Below are 23,602 nucleotides of genomic sequence, written 5' to 3'. Positions count from 1 at the left end.
AGAAGTCCACCAGCTTCTTCTGTATCTTGGCGACAAACGCAGGGGGAGGGGTCAAAGTGACCAGCCGGTACCACAACATTGCGGCCACCAGCTGGTTTATGACTAGCGCTAGACCCCTGTAGGACAGCACTCGGAGCAGTCCTGTCCAGCGCCCTAGGCGAGCGGCGACCTTGGCCTCCAGCTCCTGCCAGTTCGCCGGCCAGGCTTCCTCGTCGGGGCTAAGGTAGACTCGCAGATAGAGGAGATGGGTCGTGCTCCAGGCAAAAGGCCTGAGCTCCTCTGGCAGGGAGTCCACCCGCCACTGACCCACCAGGAGTCCGGAACATTTCTCCCAGTTGATCCTGGCGGAGGACGCGGCCGAGTAAATCACCTGGCACTCACGCATCCTCCGCAGGTCAGCGGGATCCTCTACTGCGAGGAGCATGTCATCGGCGTAAGCCGAGAGGACGACCTCCACGCCCGGCCCTTGCAGAGCCAGTCCCGTCAACCAGGTCCGCAGGAGGCGCAGGAAAAGCTCCACGCAGATGGCATATAACTGACCGGACATGGGGCATCCCTGGCGCACCCCTCTCCTAAAGCGAAGGGGCGCCGTCAAGGACCCGTTAACCTTAATCAGACACTCCGCGGCGGCGTACAAAAGTCGGATCCGGGCGACGAAATGCGTCCCGAACCCGAAAGCGCGCAGAGTTCCGAGCAGATAGTCGTGATCCACCCTGTCGAACGCCTTCTCTTGGTCGAGAGATAGGAAGGCGACCGACAGACCAGCCTCCTGAGAATGATGGATGAGGTCCCGGACCAGATGGATGTTGTCGTGGATTGTCCGGCCCGGGACCGTGTAGGACTGGTCGGGGTGGATCATGTGGTCCAGCACGGCACCAAGGCGAGCAGACATCGCCCTGGCGAAGATTTTGTAGTCCGTGCTGAGGAGGGAGACCGGGCGCCAGTTCTTAAGGAGGCGGAGATCGCCCTTCTTAGGCAGCAGGACGATGACTGCCCTGCGCCAAGAGAGGGGCATCTCCCCGGTCGCCAGACTTTCCCCCAGGACATGCGTGTAGTCGCTCCCCAGGACGTCCCAGAACACCCTGTGGAACTCCACGGTCAGCCCGTCCAGCCCCGGGGTTTTTCCCCTCGAGAGCCGGTCGAGGGCACCGGTCAGCTCCGCCAGGCTTAGCGGAGCTTCAAAATTTTCACCGCCCTCCGGGCTGACTTTCGGCAGGTCCTCCCACAAAACTCTACGCGCTTCCTCGCTGGACGGATCCGGAGAGAACAGAGCCCCGTAATATTCACGGGCCCTGTTGTTGACGCCCTCCGGATCCGAGACGAGAGAGCCGTCGTCGGCCAGCAGCGTCAAGAGCTGCTTACGGACATTCTGCCTTTTTTCCAGCGAGTAGAAGAAGGGGGAGCCGCGGTCCAGATCCCGCAGGAACAGGATCCGCGACCTCGCGAACGTGCCTCGGGACCCGACGAGCTGCAGGTCCTTTAGCGCGGCCTTCTTCGCTTCGTACACCGTCCGCAGGGCCGGGTCCTCGACGACTTGACCAAGACGGGACTCCAGGTCGAGCACCTCTTTTTCTAGGCGCCCGACCCTGGCCGCCCGCCTCTTGGTCGACCCCCTCGCGTACTCTTGACAGAAGACGCGGACGTGAGCCTTGCCCACGTCCCACCATAGCCTCAAGGAGGGGAAGCCCCCCTGCTTCCTTCTCCAGTCGGCCCAGAAACGACGGAACGAGTCCTGGAACCGCTCGTCCTCCAGCAGCCGGTTGTTAAAGTGCCAGTACGCGGACCCTGTCCTTGCGCGGAGCGAAGCGAGCTCCGCCCACACCAGGTGGTGGTCCGAACACGGCACCGGCTGCATGGAGGCCGCCGGGACGCAGGAAACGTATGCCCGAGACACGTAAAGGCGGTCGACTCTGGACCATCCTACTCCAGGCCTCACCCAAGTAAAGGCGCTGGAGTCGGGGTGGAGATTTCGGCAGACGTCCACCAAGTCGAAGGACCCGACCAGGTCCCTCAACTTCTCGATCGCCATCATGCTCTGCGGGGCACCGGAGCGGTCCCTCGCCTCGAGGGTGCAGTTAAAATCCCCCCCGAGGACAATGCAGTCGCCGACGTCGACGGAGCCAAGAAGAGCGGACACTTCTTCGAAGAAGTGTGCTTGCTGCGGGCCGGGCTGAGGGGCGTACACGTTCACGAGATGGAGCGGCACGTCCCCCAGGCGAACCGTTACGTGCAGCAAGCGGCCTGGCATGGGCTCCTCGACCCCCAAGATCTCCGGCTGAAAATGCAGGCCCAGCAAGATGGCCACCCCACTAGAAGTGGCGGTGAGGTGGCTCATGCGGACCTCTCCTTGCCATTCCAGGAGCCACGTGGCTTCGTCTCCCGGAACGGTGTGGGTTTCTTGCAGGAAGCACACCGCATATTTCCCCTCCCGCAGGAGCGAAAAATTGTCAAATCTACGGCGTGCCCCTCTGCCGCCGTTGATGTTGAGGCTGGCTATGGTTATCTTCATGGCAAAAGCATCGTGCAACCTCTACCGTAACCTATTGTGGGGAAGGGAGTGGAGTCTTTTGTTGACCTCCACTCCCTCCGCAGCCCAGCGAGGAGTCCCTCGAGCTTGCGCTGCTCAAGGTATTGGCGCCTTTGTCAAGGGCCCGCCCGCGGCCAAGGTTTTAGCGGCGGCGCAGACGGACTCCTTGATCAGCTCTGGCTCGGACCATTTTCCCAGGGCCAGATGGGCTTGGTTGCGGCGACCCTGGCTCTGGGCCAAAAAGTCCCGGAGTTCCTTTGCAGGAATGAGGAGGGTCTCAGCGGCGGCGGTGGACTCTAGATCTTCTCCCGCATCCCCCACCGAGTCTCCGTCCTCCTCCAGGAGGTGGCCGCCAGCAGCCGGCCCATCGACCGCACAAGGTACGGCAAACGACCCGGCCGCTCCATCCGGCCCTGGCTCTGCCCCGATCCCACCCCCAGGATCGTCGGCAGAGGAGTCCCCACTGGGTGCTGGGTCGGGAAACGACAGCGGAAGGGGTTCCCCCTCCGCCCCAGGAACCGGGGAACAAGGAGAGACCCGGCCATAGAAAATCCCCAGGCCCTCCAAGTGCTCCAGCTCCAAAGTAGGGGGCGAGGGTGGGTGTTCCTCCCCCTCCCCGCTGCCACCCTCCGGCCCAGCATGTCCAGTGTCATTAAAATTATTATTAATTTCAGTTTCTGCCGGGTCGAGCGACTCCCGGGGGAAGTTGATTAATAGCTGGGCGGGCTCAGGTTCGGCCTTTTCGGTCCCGCCCGCCTCAGTCCCCGGGACGCTCGGCCCGGCGGCAATGCATTCCTCCGCTGGCCCCACGCCCCCCCCACGACAGGCAGATCTTCCACGCCACCCCCGGGAGGCAGAGGCTGGGCAGCCTCGACTGTCTCACCCTCCCCGGGGACAGACTCCTCTCGCCTACAGCGCAGCTTGGGGGCGCTGGTGGGGGACGCGGGACACGCGGCGGGCACCGACTCCTCCGCAGAGGGATGTTGTTCCCCCTCCGCCTCATCTGAGCGGCGCCTCCTTTTGTTCCTGAGGGTGCGCGGAGGCAGGGAGACCTCCATGTCTGCCGAGGCCTCCCGCTCCACCCCCCCCTTTTTCTTTTCTTACCCGTGCCCGAGCCCCTCTGCAGTATTGGTCAAGGGCTCGGGCACGGGCTCTGGGCACCCCGCGCTCGCCGGTGACTGGGTTGGGCTGAGCGCGGTGTTCAAGCTGTCTGGCGCACCGAGGGGACCCGCCTCGAGATGTTTCGCCTTCCCCCGCGCCTTCTTTCCGATCGGACTCTCTCCCTCCCCCCCGCCAGAGGCCATGAAAGCAAAGGCCCCCGGCGATGCCCGCGCACCTACGGCTCCCGGCACGCGGACGCTACTGGGGGAGGGTTGGCGGCGGCGCCAGCCTTGGCCGCCTTCGGTGGTTTGGCGGCCTTGGAGGCGGGGCAGTTCTTACGAACGTGCCCCACCTCCCTGCAGGCATGGCACCGCACGCCGTCTGACGTCCAGAAGACGCGGTAGGCAGTCCCCTCGTGCACCACGTTAAAATTGCCCTCTGTCGCCTCTTCCCGCGCCAGCCGGACAAAGAGCTGGCGGCGGAAGGAGAACACGTGGCGCAGGCTGCTCTCCGAGGCCGAGCGGTATGGGGTTGATCCCCGACCTTACCTCCCCCAGTTGGTGTAGGTGAGGGAGGAGGAGCTCAGCGGGAACAAAGGGCGGGACGTTTGAAATGATGACCCTCTGCGCGGTGGCCTCGAGAGGGTCCACCGGCAGGAACGTCCCGCCCACCGTGAGCCCCTTTTCAAGGGCCAGGGACACCGCCCGCTCCGACCCCAGGAAGAACACGGCCTTCCCAGACATCTTGGAGGCCGCGACAATGGCCGAGGGGCCGACTACCCCAGCCATCGCCCGCACGCACTCCTCGATGCTCATTGTGGGGTGAGTGTAGCTCTTGACCCCGTGTTTCTTGGTGATAAGTCTGAAAGGTGGCAGGGCAGCAGGTGGCGCAGGAGGTGCCGTGGATGTGGATGCCACCTGCGCATAAGTCCTTGCTGGCCCTGCCACCGGCGTGGATGTAGTCACCATCACGGGGTCCCTTTAAGGGCTACACCCACCCCAAAGTCACAGGCCTTAATGGTCTTAATTGGTCTCGTTTAATAAGACTGAGCAGAAGAGCTCTTAACGAGGCACACCTCTCCCCTAGTTGACAATTGGGGAGGGGCCTTGCTCCCTCTGCTCAGTTGTTTTAATTGTTTTTCAAAATTAGGAGGAAGGGCTCTCAGAGAGAGAGGGGAGAGACAGAGAGAGAGAGAGAGAGAGAGATAGAGACAGGGGATGTGGGAAAGAGGGAGGCTGCGAGGGCAGGTCTCCCCTCACAGCAATGGGTGGGTGCACTCCCCAGATGGCAAAACAAAAACACAGTCTTTGGGGTGGTCTTCGGGTGGGGGGAGAAGATGTCTTCACCTGGGGCAGCTGGAGCCACACAGGCACACACTCCCAACGATGTTCAATAGGGTGATTAATGAATCTGCAGCCAGGTAGCTCCAGCTATCCCAGGCTAGGCAATGGAGGAGGGGTGCTTCAATTGTGTGTGGGGCCTAATTGTAAGCAAGGCCCCCACACACACTTCCACACACACACACCCCCCGCGATGTTCCGGCCCTCAAAGTCTTCTTTCCTCCCCCCACCGATACAACAATGTCTTTCGGGGAAATGCACCCACACCCACCTGTAGAATGTTGTAGAATCTCCCTCCTTCCACACAGGTTGTTGTTTTTTCCCCCTCTCTCCAACTCTCTGTAGTTGTAGTAGTAAATAATAAATTTTTCTGTGCTCCACCTCTCCCTCCAGATGTTGAATGGGCAGTAAGCCAGCCCTTTCCTCCTATTCCTGGGCTGTTCTCAGGGCTCACTCCAGGCCTTCCAAGACAGGAGCAAAGCAGGTAGTTCGTTCCCTCACAGCAGCTCAGCTCCAATTGAATAGGAAGAAATACGTCGCCAGAGCACGCCACCTAGGAGGGGGCTCGACGTAAAGCTATCTCTGCAGGGTCTGAAGACGGAAAGTCGCGAGCTGGGTGCTGACGCACACCAACGACTGACCGCCCTCCCCAAGCGGGAGTCTCAAGACCGCCGCAGAGACCCAGTGCTTCCTGTTGTTCCAGAAGAAGTCCACCAGCTTCTTCTGTATCTTGGCGACAAACGCAGGGGGAGGGGTCAAAGTGACCAGCCGGTACCACAACATGGCGGCCACCAGCTGGCTTATGACTAGCGCTCGGCCCCTGTAGGACAGCACTCGGAGCAGTCCTGTCCAGCGCCCTAGGTGAGCGGCGACCTTGGCCTCCAGCTCCTGCCAGTTCGCCGGCCAGGCTTCCTCGTCGGGGCTAAGGTGGACTCCCAGATAGAGGAGATGGGTCGTGCTCCAGACAAAAGGCCTGAGCTCCTCCGGCAGGGAGTCCACCCGCCACTGACCCACCAGGAGTCCGGAACATTTTTCCCAGTTGATTCTGGCGGAGGACGCGGTCGAGTAAATCTCCTGGCACTCACTCATCCTCCGCAGGTCAGCGAGATCCTCTACCGCGAGGAGCACGTCATCGGCGTAAGCCGAGAGGACGACCTCCACGCCCGGCCCTTGCAGAGCCAGTCCCGTCAACCTCGTCCGCAGGAGGTGCAGGAAAGGCTCCACGCAGACGGCGTATAACTGGCCGGACATGGGGCATCCCTGGTGCACCCCTCTCCTAAAGCAAAGGGGCGCCGTCAAGGACCCGTTAACCTTAATCAGACACTCCGCGGCGGCGTACAAAAGTCGGATCCGGGCGACGAAATGCGTCCCGAACCCGAAAGCGTGCAGAGTTCCGAGCAGATAGTCGTGATCCACCCTGTCGAACGCCTTCTCTTGGTCGAGGGATAGGAAGGCGACCGACAGACCAGCCTCCTGGGAATGATGGATGAGGTCCCGGACCAGATGGATGTTGTCGTGGATTGTCCGGCCCGGGACCGTGTAGGACTGGTCGGGGTGGATCATGTGGTCCAGCACGGCACCAAGGCGAGCAGACATCGCCCTGGCGAAGATTTTGTAATCCGTGCTGAGGAGGGAGACTGGGCACCAGTTCTTAAGGAGGCGGAGATCGCCCTTCTTAGGCAGCAGGACGATGACTGCCCTGTGCCAAGAGAGGGGCATCTCCCCGGTCGCCAGACTTTCCCCCAGGACCCGCGCGTAGTCGACCCCCAGGACGTCCCAGAACGCCCTGTGGAACTCTGCGGTCAGCCCGTCCAGCCCCGGGGATTTTCCCCTCAAGAGCCGGTCGAGGGCACCGGTCAGCTCCGCCAGGCTTAGCGGAGCTTCAAGATTTTCGGCGCCCTCTGGGCTGACCTTCGGCAGGTCCTCCCGCAAAACTCTACGTGCTTCCTCGCTGGACGGCTCCAGAGAGAACAGGGCCCCGTAATATTCACGGGCCCTGTTGTTGACGCCCTCCGGATCCGAGACGAGAGAGCCGTCGTCGGCCAGCAGCGTCAAGAGCTGCTTACGGACACTCTGTCTTTTTTCCAGCGAGTAGAAAAAGGGGGAGCCGCAGTCCAGATCCCGCAGGAACCGGATCCGCGACCTCACGAACGCGCCTCGGGACCCGACGAGCTGCAGGTCCTTCAGCGCGGCCTTCTTCGCTTCGTACACCGTCCGCAGGGCCGGGTCCCCAACGACTTGACCGAGACGGGACTCCAGGTCGAGCACCTCTTTTTCTAGGCGCCCGACCCTGGTCGCCCGCCTCTTGGTCGACCCCCTCGCGTACTCTTGACAGAAGACGCGGACGTGAGCCTTGCCCACGTCCCACCATAGCCTCAAGGAGGGGAAGCCCCCCTGCTTCCTTCTCCAGTCGGCCCAGAAACGACGGAACGAGTCCTGGAACCGCTCGTCCTCCAGCAGCCGGTTGTTAAAATGCCAGTAGGCGGACCCCGTCCTCGCGTGGAGCGAAGCGAGCTCCGCCCACACCAGGTGGTGGTCAGAACACGGCACCGGCCACATGGAGGCCGCCGGGACGCAGGAAACGTATGCCCGAGACACGTAAAGGCGGTCGACTCTGGACCATCCTACTCCAGGCCTCACCCAAGTAAAGGCGCTGGAGTCGGGGTGGAGATTTCGCCAGACGTCCACCAAGTCGAAGGACCCGACCAGGTCCCTCAACTTCTCCATCGCCGTCATGCACTGCGGGGCACCGGAGCGGTCCCTCGCCTCGAGGGTGCAGATAAAATCCCCCCCGAGGACAATGCAGTCGCCGACGTCGACGGAGCCAAGAAGAGCGGACACCTCTTCGAAGAAGCGCGTTTGCTGCGGGCCGGGCTGAGGGGCGTACACGTTCACGAGATGGAGCGGCACGTCCCCCAGGCGAACCGTTACGTGCAGCAAGCGGCCTGGCACGGGCTCCTCGACCCCCAAGATCTCCGGCTGAAAATGCGGGCCCAGCAAGATGGCCACCCCACTAGAAGTGGCGGTGAGGTGGCTCATGCGGACCTCTCCTTGCCATTCCAGGAGCCACGTGGCTTCGTCTCCCGGAACGGTGTGGGTTTCTTGCAGGAAGCACACCGCATATTTCCCCTCCCGCAGGAGCGAAAAATTGTTAAATCTACAGCGTGCCTCTCTGCCGCCGTTGATGTTGAGGCTGGCTATGGTTATCTTCATGACTAGAGCATAGTGCAACTTCTACCTAACCTATTGTGTGGGGGGGAGTGGAGTCATTTGTTGACCTCCACTCCTTCAGCAGCCCAGCGAGGAACTTTTTGAGCCGGCGCAGCTCAAGGCCTTGCGCTTTTGATAAGGGCCCGCCCGCGGCCATGGTTTTAGCGGCGGCGCGGACGGAAGCAACGAGCAACACCGGCTCAGACCATCTTTCCAGGGCCAGACGGGCTTGGTCGCGGCGACCCCGGCACTGCACAAAAACGTCCCGGAGTTCCTCTGCAGGAATGAGGAGGGTCTCAGCGGTGGACGCGAGCATATCCACCGCCTCACTGGCGATGGACTCTAGATCTTCTCCCGCGTCCCCCACCGAGTCCCCGTCCTCCCCCGGGAGGTCGCCGCTAGCAGCCGGCCCGTCGACCGCACGAGGTACGGCAAATGGCCCGGCCTCTCCATCCGGCCCTGGCTCTGCCCCGATCCCACCCCCAGGATCGTCGGCAGAGGAGTCCCCACTGGGCTCTTTTAAAAGTGGTGCTGGGTCGGGAAGCGACAGCGGAAGGGGTTCCTCCTCCGCCCCAGGAGCCGGGGAACACGGAGAGACCTGGTTTAGGAAATCCTCCAGGTCCACCAAGTCCCTCAGCTCCAAAGTAGGGGGCGAGGGTTGTTGTTCTTCCCCCTCCCTGGCGCCACCCCCCAGCCCAGCGTGTGGATGTATATTGCAGTTGTCTGCAGTGTCAGTTTCTACCGAGTCGAGCAAATCCCGGGGGAAGTTGGGTATTGGCTGGGCGGGCTCAGGTTCGGCCTTTTCGGCCCCGTCCACCTCAGTCCCCGGGACGCTCGAACCGGCGGCTACGCATTCTTCCGCTGGCCCCACGCCCCCCCCGACAGGCAGATCTTCCACGCCATCCCCAGGAGGCAGCGGCTGGGCAGCCTCGACTGCCTCACCCTCCCCGGGGACAGATTCCTCGCGCCTACAGCGCAATTTGGGGGCGCTGGTGGGGGACGCGGGACACGTGGCGGGCGATGCGGGACACGCGGCGGGCACCGCCTCCTCCGCGGAGGGATGTTGTTCCCCCTCCGCATCATTGGGGCGGTGCCTCCTTTTGTTCCTGGGGGTGCGCGGAGGCAGGGAGAACTCCATGTCTGCCGAGGCCTCCCGCTCCGCCCCCCCCTTTTCCTTATCTTGCCCTCGCCCGAGCCCCTCTGCGGTATTGGTCAAGGGCTCGGGCACGGGCTCAGGGCACCCCGCGCTCGCCGATGACTGGGTTGGGCCGAGCGCGGTAAACAAGTTGTTTGGCGCACCGAGGGGACCCGCCTCTAGATGTTTCGCCTTGTTCCGCGCCGCCTTTCCGGTCGGACGCTCTCCCTCCCTCCCGCCGGAGGCCGTGAAAACAAAGGCCTCCGACGATGCCCGCGCACCTACGGCTCCCTGCACGCGGACGCAACTAGGGGGAGGGGTGGCGGCGGCGCCAGCCTTGGCCGCCCTCGGTGGTTTGGCGGCCTTGGAGGCGGGGCAGTTGGTGTAGGTGAGGGAGGAGGAGCTCAGCGGGAACAAAGGGCGGGACGTTCGATATGATGACCCTCTGCACGGTGGCCTCGAGAGGGTCCACCGGCAGGAACGTCCCGCCCACCGTGAGCCCCTTTTCGAGGGCCAGGGACACCGCCCGCTCCGACCCCAGGAAGAACACAGCCTTCCCAGACATCTTGGAGGCTGCGACAATGGCCGAGGGGCCGACTACCCCAGCCATCGCCCGCACGCACTCCTCGATGCTCATTGTGGGGTGAGTGTAGCTCTTGACCCCGTGTTTCTTAGTTATAAGACTGAATGGTGGCAGGGCAGCAGGTGGCGCAGGAGGTGCCGTGGATGTGGATGCCGCCTGCGCATAAGCCCTAGCTGGCCCTGCCATCACGGGGTCCCTTTAAGGGCTACACCCACCCCAAAGTCACAGGCCTTAATGGTCTTTAAATGGCCTCGTTTATAGACTGAGCAGAGGAGCTCTTAACGAGGCACACCTCTCCCCTAGTTGACAATTGGGGAGGGGCCTTGCTCCCTCTGCTCAGTTGTCTTAATTGTTTTATATTTTTCCAATCAATTTGGGAGGAAAGGGCTCTCAGAGAGAGAGGGGAGAGACAGAGAGTAACAGAGAAAGAGAGAGGGGGGGTGGGAAGGGGGGAAAACTGTGAGGGCAGGTCTCCCCTCGCAGCTGTGGGTGGGTGCAATCCCCAGATGACAAACAAAAAATAGTCTTTGGGGTGGTCTTCGGGTGAGGGGAGAAGATGTCTTCACGTGGTGCAGCTGGAGCCACACAGGCACACACTCCCAACGATGTCAATTAGGGTGGATTAATTGTTTCTTCAGCCTGGTAGCTCCAGCTATCCCAGGCTAGGCAATGGGGGAGGGGTGCTTTAGTGGTGTGTAGGGCCCAGTTGTAAGCGAGACCCCCACACACACTTACACACACACACACCCCACGCGATGTTCCGGCCCCTGACTGGTCTTCTTTCCTCCCCCCACCGATACAACAAAGTCTTTTAGGGACTGCACCAATACACCCACCTGTAGAATGGTAGAGTCTCCCTCCTTCCATACTGGATGTTGTTGTTGGTCTTTCCCCCCTCTCTCCAACTCTTTGTAGAAATGGTGAAGTTGTTCAAGTTTTCTGCTTTTTCCTCCTCTCCCTCTGGGTGAAAGTTGGTGGTGAAGCCCCTTCCTTCCTTCCTTCTCTTCCTGGGCTGATTCACAGGCCCAGCCAGGAGCTACAACAGGAGCTCCTTCTCTCACTGCTCACAGCTCCAACTGTTTAGGCCACGCCTCCACTGCTCCACAATTGGTGCATGAAACTCTTTTAGGGAGTTAACAGAAAAAACATTAAACTGTGCCCCCTGATCTGGGGGAAACACCAACATTTACAATGCCATTTATTCTTTATTTTTTTTTTATTTATTTTTTTTAAAATATTTTTTGGCACAGAATTGAATTTTTCTCCAAGTGCCCCCTATAAAAGGGGAGGGGGACACTAAAAGCACCGGCAATTAAAACAAATTAAACTTTAAAACGTAAAATCAAATTAAAATTTGGTTGCCGGGCATGATGATGCACTCCACTTCCTCCGGTGCCCCCCTCTCGCGGAAGGCCGCGAGCGTACCGGTGGACACCGCGTGCTCCATCTCCAAGGACACCCTGGACCGGATGTAAGAGCGGAAGAGAGGCAGGCAGTCAGGTTGAACGACCCCCTCGACCGCCCGCTGCCTGGACCGGCTGATGGCAATTGGTGCATGAATCCCAAAAAGTTAGTTTGCAGGTGCAGCAGGTAATCAGGAAGGCGAATGGAATGTTGGCCTTCATTGTGAGAGGGATGGAGTACAAAAGCAGGGAGGTCCTGCTGCAACTGTATAGGGTATTAGTGAGGCCGCACCTGGAGTACTACGTGCAGTTTTGGTCACCTTACTTAAGGAAGGATATACTAGCTTTGGAGAGGGTACAGAGACGATTCATTAAGCTGATTCCGGAGATGAGAGGGTTACCTTATGATGATAGATTGAGCAGACTGGCTCTTTACTCGTTGGAGTTCAGAAGGATGAGGGGTGATCTTATAGAAACATTTAAAATAATAAAAGGGATAGACAAGATAGAGGCAGAGAGGTTGTTTCCACTGGTCGGGGAGACGAGAACTAGGGGGCACAGCCTCAAAATACGGGGGAGCCAATTTAAAACTGAGTTGAGAAGGAATTTCTTCTCCCAGAGGGTTGTGAATCTGTGGAATTCTCTGCCCAAGGAAGCAGTTGAGGCTAGCTCATTGAATGTATACAAATCACAGATAGATAGATTTTTTAACCAATAAGGGAATTAAGGGTTACGGGGAGCGGGCGGGTAAGTGGAGCTGAGTCCACGGCCAGATCAGCCATGATCTTTTTGAATGGCGGAGCAGGCTCGAGGGGCTAGATGGCCTACTCCTGTTCCTAATTCTTATGTTCTTATGTTCTATATTCTGCCTTCCTGTTTTTGCCACCAAAGTGAATAACCTCACATGTATCTACATTATACACATGCATTTGCCCACTCACCTAACCTGTCCAAGTCACCCTGCAGCCTCTTAGCATCCTCCTCACAGCTCACACTGCCAACCAGCTTAGTGTCATCTGAAAACTTGGAGATATTACTTTCAATTCCTTTGTCTAAATCATTAATGTATATTGTATATAGCTGGGGTCCCAGCACTGAACCTTGTGGTACCCCACTAGTCACTGCCTGCCATTCTGAAAAGGACCCTACTCTTTGTTTCTGTCTGCCAACCAATTCTCTATCCACGACAATACATTACCCCCAATACCATGTGCTTTAATTTTGCACACTAATCTCGTGTGTGGGACCTTGTCAAATGCCTTTTGAAAGTTCAAATACACCACATCCACTGTTTCTCCCTTGTCCACTCTGCTAGTTACATCCTCAAAAAATTCTAGAAGATTTGTCTTTCATAAATCCATGCTGACCGATCCTGTCACTGCTTTCCAAATGCGCTGCTATTACATCTTTAATTATTGATTCCAACATTTTCCCCACTACAGATGTCAGGCTAACCGGTCTATAATTCCCTGTTTTGGCTCTCCCTCCTTTTTTAAAAAGCTAGGGGTTACATTAGCTACCTCCAATCCATAGGAACTGATCCAGAGTCTATAGAATGTTGGAAAATGACCACCAATGCATTCACTAATTCTAGGGCCACTTCCTTAAGTACTCTGGGATGCAGACTATCAGGCCCTGGGGATTTATCAGCCTTCAGTCCCATCAATTTCACTAACCTAATTTCCTGACTAATAAGGATTTCCTTCAATTCCTCCTTCTCGCTAGACCCTTGGTCCCCTAGTATTTCTGGAAGATTATTTGCATCTTCCTTAGTGAAGACAGAACCAAAGTATTGGTTCAATTGGTCTGCCATTTCTTTGTTTCCCATTATAAATTCACCTGATTCTGACTGCAAGGGACCTACATTTGTCTTCATAAATATTTTTCTCTTCACACATCTGTAGAAACTTTTGCAGTCAGTTTTTATGTTCCCTGCAAGCTTACTCTCATTCTCTATTTTCCCCCTTCTAATTAAACCCTTTGTCCTCCTCCGCTGAATTCTAAATTTCTCCCAGGTTTGCTGCTTTTTCTGGCCAACTTATACGCCTCTTCCTTGGATTTATCACTATCCATCATTTCCCTTGTTAGCTATGGTTGAGCCACCTTCCCCGTTTTATTTTTATGCCAGACAGGGATGTACAATTGTTGTAGTTCATCCATGTGATCTTTAAATGTCTGCCATTGCCTATCCACCGCCAACCCTTTAAGTATCATTCTCCAGTCTATCCTAGCCAATTCACGTCTCATACCATCGAAGTTACCTTTCTTTAAGTTCAGGACCCTAGTCTCTGAATTAACTGTGTTCCTCTCCATCTTAATGAAGAATTCTACCATATTATGGTCATTCTTCCCCAAGGGGCCTCGCACAAAATGATTGCTAATTAATCCTCTCTCATTACACATCACCCAGTCTAGGATGGCCAGCACTCTAGTTGGTTTCTCGACATATTGGTCTAGAAAACTATCCATTATGCGCTCCAAGAAATCCTCCTCCACCGTATTGCTACCAGTTTGGTTAGCTCAATCTATATATAGATTAAAGTCACCCATGATAGCTGCTGTACCTTTATTGCACGTAGCCCTAATTTCCTGTTTGATGCCATCCCCAACCTCCCTACTGCTGTTTAGTGGTCTGTACACAATTCCCACTCGCGTTTTCTGCCCTTTGGTGTTCCGCAGCTCTACCCATACAGATTCCACATCATCCAAGCTAATGTCCTTCCTTACTATTGCATTAATTTCCGCTTTAACCAGTATCACTACTCCACCTCCTTTTCCTTTCTGTCTATCTTTCCTGAATATTCAATACCCCTGGATGTTGAGTTCCCAGCCTTGGCCACCCTGGAGCCATGTCCCCGTAATCCCAATTACATCATATCCACTTAGCAGCTATCTGCGCAGTTAATTCATCCACCTTATTACGGATGTTCCTCGCATTGAGACTCAGAGCCTTCAGGCTTGTTTTTTTTAACACTCTTTGTCCTTTTAGAATTATGTTGTAATGTGGCCCTTTTTGATTTTTGCCTTTGATTTCTCTGCCCTCCACTTTTCCTTATCTCCTTTCTACCTTTTGCTTCTGACACAATTTTACTTCCCTCTGTCTCCCTGCATAGGTTCCCATCCCCCTGCCATATTAGTTTAAATCCTCCCCAACAGCACTAGCAAACACTCCCCCTCGGACATTGGTTCCAGTCCTGCCCAGGTGCAGCCCGTCCGGTTTGTACTGGTCCCACCTCCCCCAGAACCGGTTCCAATGTCCCAGGAATTTGAATCCCTCCCTCTTGCACTATTCCTTAAGCCACGTATTCATCTTAACTATCCTCCTATTTCTGCTCTGACTAGCACGTGGCACTGGTACCAATCCTGAGATTACTACCTTTGAGGTCCTACTTTTTAATTTAACTCCTAGCTTCCTAAATTCAGCTTGTAGGACCTCATCCCATTTTTTTAACCTATATCTTTGGTACCTATATGCACCATAACAGCTGGCTGTTCACCGCCCCCTACCCCTCCAGAATGCGCTGCAGCCGCTCCGAGACATCCTTGACCCTTGCACCAGGGAGGCAACATACCATCCTGGAGTCTCGATTGCGGCCGCAGAAACGCCTATCTATTCCCTTTACAATAGAGTCCCCTACCACTACAGCTCTCCCACTCTTTTTCCTGCCCTCCTGCGCAGCAGAGCCACCCATGATGCCATGAACTTGGCTGCTGCTGCCTTCCCCTGATGGGCCATCTCCCCCAACAGTCCCCAAAACGGTGTATCTATTTAATTAAATCATTCACCTAAACAGAAAATCCACACACTTACTAGAAAGAAAGTGTTTAGCAATAGCAGAAGCCCCCTCAATCTAGAATACCTCGGAGCCCGCTCGGCCTGCCAACACCTCGGGGACCACCCGACACCACACTAACTAACTGGCTGTCTGACTGACAGTCGTTCCAGCCAATCGGCGCACGCGCACACACTGAAAATACGTGACCTCCCCTTATCCAGAAATATCCCTCGTTCGGAACAGGCCAGGTCCCGAGGGTGCCGGATAAGGTAGGTTCAACCTGTACCTTGCCACACCTCCCAGAACTGTCTCAAAGTGATTCACATAAAATGAAGTAGCCGGTGATAACACTTATGCTCGTGAGTTTAGACTGGACTCCAGAATTTGAGCACGTAGCCTAGGCTGACACTTCAGTGCAGTCCTCAGAGAGTGCTGCATTGTTGGAGGTGCCATCTTTCAGATGAGACGTTAAACTGAAACCCCATCTGCTTGTTCAGGTGGATGCAAAAGATCCCATAGGATTGTTTTTCATTCAATCAACACTGCCAAAAAAATCCCTTCATTGGCCATAAATCTCATTTACTGTTTGTGGGACAATGCTGTTCCTACATTGGCTGCCATGTTTGCCTATTTAACACTTCAAAAATTAATTGGATGGGAAGCAGTCTGGGATGTCCTTGAGAAATGATCAGGAACTTGTTACAATTTTTCAGACTGCCATAGATAGTCTCCCAGGATCAGTGGCACAGGTTACTCCCATAAGCAGACCTTGTGCCTGCCTCTTGCATCCTCAAGCTAACTCTCACTGCCCACTATCTACCTGCATGATAACATAACCTGGAGGATGTAACAATATGATTTGGATCCCATGAACCTACACAGTCCCCTTACATGTGCTTCCCCAATCCTTTGATAGATAGAGCTGAGGAACTTAACAACAACAACGACAACGTGCCTTTATATAGCACCTTTAACGTAGTGAAACATCCCAAAGGCGCTTTACAGGAGTATTATAAGACAAAAAAATGTCACAAGCCACATAAGGATAAATTAGGGCAGGTGACCAAAAGCTTGGTCAAAGAAGTAGGTTTTAAGGAGTGTCTTAAAGAAGGAAAGAATGGTAGAGAGGCGGAGAGGGTTATGTAGGGAATTCCAGAGCTTGGGACCCAGGCAACAGAAGGCACGGCTGCCAATGGTTGAGTGATTATAATCAGGGGTGCTCAAGAGGGCAGAATTAGAGGAGCGCAGATAGCTCGGGGTGGGGGTGGGGGGGGTGCGGTGCGGTTTGTGGGGCTGAAGGAGATTGCAGAGATAGGGATGGGTGAGGCCATGGAGGAATTTGAAAACCACAATGAGAATTTTGAAATCAAGGTGTTGCTTAACTGGAACCAATGTAGGTCAGCGAGTACAGGGGTGATGAATGAGTGGGACTTGGTGCGAGTTAGGAGATGAGCAGCCGAGTTTTGGATCACTGCTAGTTTACGAAGGGTAGAATGTGGGAGACCAGCTAGGAGTGCGTTGGAGTAGTCAAGTCTAGCGATAGCAAAGACATGGATGAGGGCTTCAGCAGCGGATGAGCTGTGGCAAGGGCAGATACTGGCGAAGTTATGGAGGTGGAAATAGACGGTCTTAGTTATGCTGTGGATATGTGGTCAAAAGCTCATTTCAAGGTCAAATTTGACACCAAGGTTGCGAACAGTCTGGTTCAGCCTGAGACCGAAGTTGGGGAGAGGGATGGAGTTGGTGGCTCGGGAACGGAGTTTGTGGCGGGGATCACACAACGAGTTTGGTTGCTCGCTAGGCCTTAAAGCAGGTATTACTGAAGCATGCATGTCCAATTTCCTGCTCAAGATGCAATTTACGATTGTTTGCGTTGTCTTTCAGGAAGAAGAAGCAAGGAGATTGGCCAAAGAAATAGCTGTACAACAGCTGTATTCGGAGAGGAATGTGCAGAATTTCAGGGAGCTGATAAACTTTTCCGCACCTATTAATGTCACTTATCAATATTTAGCAGGGTATCCTTTGCTAAAAAAGAGTAAGCAAAACACTTTTTTTCTTGAAGTTGGTAATGTGTTAACTGTAACTGTAAAATGGAAGGATTGGGAATTAACTGATAAATGTGAGAGCCACGATCTAAAGTCTGCTGAAGCAGGAATTGTTGTCTAGGACACAACTACAGTTTCACATGATCTAAACTTACAGTTTTTTTCCTGCATTTGTCTTGTTTTATGGTGAACAATTTTGCTCTCATCCAAACCAAGGATTCCAGCGTTTCCACCAAGCACTTGAAAGATCTGCTCTAGCTTCTGTTTTCATATTAGACACAACTTCTGCTCCGCTTCAAAAATGTCCCTTGACCCAAAACTTAGCAAAGGACCCTCTATTGTACTGGATTCAAACACAAATCATGGAGGTGAAATGCTTATCTGCTGTACCACTGTATTATAACAACATAAGAAATGGGAGCAGGAGAGGACCATTTGGCCCTTGAGCCTGCTCCGCTATTCAATGAGATCATGGCTGATTTTCTACCTCAGCATCACTTGCCTGCATTATCCCCATAACCCTTGATTTCCTATATCCTTGTATTTAAAAGCAGGTTCCATTCAAAGTCTCACTCAGCACCTGAATGGCAAAGATCATTACATTTTATTGAGACTTATACCATCCCCAATTCTGTTCAATGGACTAAATTGGTATCAACGGGATCTCTTTACTCTTTGGCAGTAAGATTACCAAGAAATCCTTCCGTTTCCTGTGCACATGTAAGGAGAGATGACTCTGCAGGTGTGCACTTGCCCTTTGTCTAGATAATTATTTTTTTCCAGGACCCCTTTCCATGCATTACATATAACCCAGGGACAAAGACACTAAGGGGTATAGTTTCAGAAAAAGGGGTCGCCCATTTAGAACTGAGATGAGGACAAATTTCTTCTCTGAGGGTCGTAAATCTGTGGAATTCTCTGCCCCAGAGAGATGTATGGGCTGGGTCATTGAATATATTTAAGGTGGAGATAAACAGATTTTTGAATGATATGGGAGTGAAGGGTTATGGGGAGCGGGCAGGGAAGTGAAGTTGAGGCCAAGATCAGATCAGCCATGATCTTATTGAATGGAGGAGCAGGCTCAAGGGGCTAAATGGCCTACTCCTGCGTCTATTTCTTATCTAAAATAATACACCCACATTGATTTTGCCCTTGCAGATGAATGTATGTAACATGCAGAGGAACTTTTAGTCATTTATGCATTCCTTTTTTAATTTTGGGGGCTGAATTTTGTAATTGTCAAAATAAGGGATGTCTGCTCAGTGCTAGGAAAATATACGTTGTTTTGACTTATCATCCCAGTCACCAATCAACTGCTCCCATATCGGGAAAGCACAGGCCAGGTGCAGAATAGCTTCCTCTGCCTCGCCCTAACCCTAAACATCATACAAAGAACAGCCCCTCCCCTCAACCCCATGTACAAATAAGACATTTTCATTTTCTGCGCAGACCAGTGAGACTGCCAGTACATGCAAAATTAGGGGCTGTGTTGTGCTCGGCCACTATGAACTGAATTCAGAATGTTTCACTTTAGACCCTTGCAGCTGGAACCAGGGTTCTCATTCTCATCAGCCTGGTTCCAGATTCACAGAGCTGACATGACTTTAGTTTAAGACAACACCATAATATATATGTTTTACACATGTTCAACTTGTAGCTTATAAGCCTGGAATAAATAGTGTGGATTTCAGATGATTTTATCAAGACCTCTCAGTCATGTTATTCTAAGACTGAATGGCCTGTTACTGCTGGTGGAATATCATTATGTTGGTGATGGAAACCAATTGTTGTGCAAATAATGGGAGAAAATCCTATAGCTAAAGAGCACAGGGTTCACACTGAGATTGTCTATCTCATATCCAGGCATCACCTAATATCCAAGCTCACCCACAGGGAAACTGCACAATCCAGTCCTTTTTTGTAGAATGCCAGTTTGAATGCACCATCTTAAATTGCTAAATGGAATGGAAGCAGTTTGGAGTGATTTTGCTTTGGAATTTTTAAAACGTATGTTTAGATTTTTGTCAATTGTATAAGTGTGTTTCTGTTTTTTCCACTATTTACAGAATACCTTGCAGTGGGACTGTCTTCAGTGAAACGAAAGCGAGGGAATTACCTGCTTGAAACACTCAAGTCCATATTCGAACAATCCACTAATGAAGAGCTCACGGAGATGGTGGTGGTCGTACACTTAGCAGATTTTGACATGGTGTGGAATGCGCAAGTGGTTCAGACCATCTCCAGCAAATTTGCTCACCATATCATCTCAGGCCACTTGATCATTGTTCATGCCCCCGAACTATACTATCCATCCCTAAAAGATTTGAAAAGGAACTATAATGACCCAGCTGATCGCGTGACTTTCAGGTCAAAACAAAATGTGGACTATGCTTTCCTGCTCAATTTCTGTGCCAATTTATCAGATTATTACTTAATGCTAGAAGACGATGTTCAATGTGCCCGCTCATTCTTAACTGCAATTAAGAAAGTCCTTGCTTCGAAAGAGGGCTCCTACTGGGTGACGTTGGAGTTTTCCAAGCTGGGTTATATTGGAAAACTTTACCATTCGACTGATCTTCCAAGACTGGCCCACTTTCTACTGATGTTTTACCAAGAGATGCCGTGTGACTGGTTATTAAGTCATTTCCGAGGCCTTCTCACCCAAAAAGATGTCATCCGCTTTAAGCCTTCCCTATTTCAACACATTGGGTATTATTCCTCTTTCAGAGGGACGGAAAATAGGTTGAAGGATGACGACTTCGAAGAAGATTTCTTTGATGTCCCTGACAACCCGCCAGCGGCAATCTACACCAGTCTTAAAGTATTTGAAAACTATGACCCCAGCAAAGCTTACAGTAACAGCGATGAGTACTTTTGGGGGAAATCGCCCTCCGCTGGAGATTATTTCACTATTGTATTTGTAAAGCCAATGAACATTACCAGAATCCATGTCATCACTGGCTCAGAGGACAGGCATAATGATATTCTCCATTCTGGGATCCTTGAACTTGGAAAATATCCAAAATTGTCACAGAAAGGGAAATATTGCTCAGAATATGTTAAACTAAATGAGTTCCAAAAAGGACTGTTTGATCAAAAAGATATAGGTACCATTATTGATTTTAGTGTAGAATGTGTTCGAATATATATAACAAACAGTCAAAAAGACTGGCTAATTATTAGAAGCATCAGTATTTGGGCAAAGCACACCAACCTAGTATGACAAAACATATTAATTGTTCCCCTCTCTGTGTATAGTTTTCCTCCTTCCTCTTCCCAGTGACTTATACTGGAATATAGGTCCATGGGTTTATCTCACCAAAGGGGTCATTCTTTATGGGTTAGCCTGAGCAGAGAATATTGGCAGCCCATTCAACTGGGCAGTACCACAGCCAAGCTCATCCATCTCCTAACTAACATCCTATTTCCAGGAGTACTCAGTTAGATGGTGATTAGGAGCAAAACCCCTGGTTGATTTGGAATGCCTACCTCCATTCCAGCGCAGGAATATTGAGAACACTTTGTTTTTAAAGCAACATGAAATTGTATTAAAGTGCATCAGTTCTGGGATACTAATTCGAGCTGGATAAGCAACAACTAAGTCTTTTTTCTGACGTATGTAAGCTTTTAATATACTATGAAAATACTGCCAGAGGACCACTCAAAAAAACCAGGCTACCTGCAGCCAACCAATATTTCATATCAATTGCTTCATTCCAAATATATTACGCAGCACAACAGTTAGTTATTTTAAAAAAGGTATGAAATTCTGTGTGTGTTGTGCGCCTGATGGATGCCGTAAGTTTGCAGTTTGTAAGCCAGTGTTGCAACATGACCCTTCACCGTCACAGACTTGTGCAGTCAGATCAGAGGTTTAAATGTCACGGTATTCAACAGGCACCTAACACATGACCTCCATTTCTGCTCATTGGTTGATTAATAAGAGGAAGGACCTAGGACAAGTAGAGAATGCCAGGGAGCAAGTTATGATTGAACTTTTAAGGATCATTTGAAAATTTTACAAAACTGTCCCCAAAATATTGTGTATATCTGATCACCTGTTTCTCCCGACACCAACTATTAATAAGCACAATGGGAATGCTGCATATATGTAAAATCAAAAGCCTAGATTTTTAACCAAGAGTAGTACATTGCTACTCCCCTTCCCCCCCCCCCCCCCCCCCATGGCCAACTAAAGCTAAAGTATCTACAGTCATTCAGACTCCATTCTCCAAAATAAAGGTTTGGACATTCTGGTACCAGCACACATCTCCTTGGGAGTGAACAAACTGGCAGGTTGAGTCTCTTGCCACAGAAGTACACTTGTGTTGTCTGAACAGGACTGTCCCCAACTCTGTATCTGGATTTGAAGGAAAGAGAGAACGGCAGGGAACTAATGGAGGGAGAATGTGGCTACTTGGTTCTTTATGAATAATTTTAAAAATCCTCATCAAATGGTCCTGGGCAAGCTCGCTGAAAGGTGAGCTTCCTCTCGTTAGAAGTTTGATTTGTGTCTATACATATAATATATATCGAGAAAGTAGGGGTGGCTGGAATTTCAAGTCTTTAACTATAGGAAAGGGATTCATGGCTTTTTCTGCAGGTGTAGATATCAATGAAAAATTATGTATATTTGTACAAGCGTTTGTACTATGATTCAAAGAATGCCTTGATCTTGATGTGTTATATATTCCATAAAGAATGTGATTATTACTGTTTTCAAGGTAACTTTGCAAATTAAGAACTTTATTCATGAAGTCCGATCAAAATATGGAAATGTTTACGCTTGTGCTATTTTTTTAAGACAAGCAACCTTGCAAATATTTGAATATTAATTACAACCATGGTTGATTAATGTTAGAAAAGCTGTACTATATTGTAATGAATTGTTTTAAAAATGTACCTCTTTTGCCTCATTTTCTACTATTCTAGAGGGTATGCGGTATAATTATAGACAAACAGATAACACGTACCTAATGCAGCCCATTCCATTAAAACGTACAATAGATTTTCTGCAATTTTTATAGTTGACCAGAATATGAAGTGTGCTGCAGTACCCAATGAAGTGTCCTGTACCTGAAAGTATTTATAATTGGAACTGTTGAGCCCTGTTGACATTGTACAAGAGGGTATCAAGATTAGCTCATTTGCATGCTAACCAAAGTTAAAATTATGTAATTCCATAAAGACATGATTATGTATGCCCACAGGAACATCACCAGGGAGACTGTTAAATATTCAAGTACAAATTAGCCAGCTTCAGGTCATAACGTGGGTTTTACAATGCACTGATAACTTGAAAATGGTCTTCATCAGCAAGGTGAAGCAGATGACTTTGGACCTATGGTTTCCAAAACTTTCCACCACTGGGCTTTACCAGTCATGTCTGGGTCCACTGTAGACTAATTGATAATGACTAATCGCTATGATTAGTCAAGAACTCCATTATCATTGTATCATGCAACTGCCAGGATGGTAGAAGGCCAACTAGACCTTGGTCTTTTTTCGTCCAGAAATGCCTATGTTCATAGGTCAGATTCCAAAGTGCTTTTAAGGCTACTTTTGTATTGCACAAGACCCATGTTCCCAACTCCTAAGTCTTGTGCAGTTGGTGGCATCCTCAAAGTGAACTTGCTGGACTCTTAGGGTGGCCACGGTCAGTCTGAGCAGACCTGGGAAACTTGCTTTGGGATTGACCCTAGCTGCATGGGAGCCAGCACAGGCCTTGGACAGTATGGAGGGAGCTTAAAGTGTGTTCCGAACAGTAACAGGGTTTACCCTCTTGGCTTCAAACTTGTGGCTTCGGTGGCCCTCTGGAGGATGACATTGTGCTGACTGCACCCGGAGTTCCAATCGATGCTGAATTAATGAGGTGTTAACTGACCTGTGTAAAGGGAAATTAATAGTAGTGGTTGCAAAGGTCATAAACAGGCTCACTGATTTACATGACTGAATAATGCAAATTCCGACTTTATTTGATGGGTTAGGGGATTTTTACCAACATTTTGGGAATCGTATTCTGCAATTCCATGACTCTGGCCATTTTTCCATGAAAACTTAAATCTGTGGCCTTGGTCATAGACTATTCATGTACCTCCTGAAGTGTGCACTGTGTGTATGTACTATAAACCTTTACTACGATACACAAACAGAACAGCCATATTATAAGGTTTATGGTTATGGGTGCTTTTTTTTTTAAATGTCAGCAAAGCAATTACAGTTTTGAGGGGTGGGCGGGGGGGGGGGCAGAAAAGTACTTTGTACAATTTGAAATAGATCAGATTAAGTGTGTCTGCTGTGATTCAAATTACTACCTGGCTCTCGCCTGCATTCACTTGTCCAGGTTCTGGCCTAATTTCCGGTCCCTTCTGCCTCAGTGTGCTAACAGGAGCAGGAATCTTTGGGAGGGAGACTCCTCTTACGTTGAATTGATGAGGAGTCAGGATGTGCAGAACCATTTTGACTATTGCTCCACCGCTCCT

General features: G+C 51.8%; 1 protein-coding gene across 1 annotated transcript in view; it reads left to right on the top strand.

Moving 5' to 3' along the window:
* Positions 1-21,282, top strand: part of LOC139228220 (alpha-1,3-mannosyl-glycoprotein 4-beta-N-acetylglucosaminyltransferase C-like) — a 134,765-nt gene extending 113,483 nt beyond the window's left edge. Inside the window, exons 3-4 of the mRNA XM_070859396.1 lie at positions 16,960-17,110; positions 19,187-21,282. Of these exons, the coding sequence (XP_070715497.1) occupies positions 16,960-17,110; positions 19,187-20,343 (1,308 nt within the window). The 3' untranslated portion in view covers positions 20,344-21,282. The remainder of the gene's footprint in view (positions 1-16,959; positions 17,111-19,186) is intronic.
* Positions 21,283-23,602: the final 2,320 nt, after the last annotated feature.

The sequence above is a fragment of the Pristiophorus japonicus genome, chromosome 17 (genome assembly GCF_044704955.1).
Source record: "Pristiophorus japonicus isolate sPriJap1 chromosome 17, sPriJap1.hap1, whole genome shotgun sequence".
Lineage (NCBI taxonomy): Eukaryota > Metazoa > Chordata > Chondrichthyes > Pristiophoridae > Pristiophorus > Pristiophorus japonicus.
Note: the sequence above shows the minus strand (reverse complement) of the source record. Positions and strands in the feature narration are given on the sequence as shown.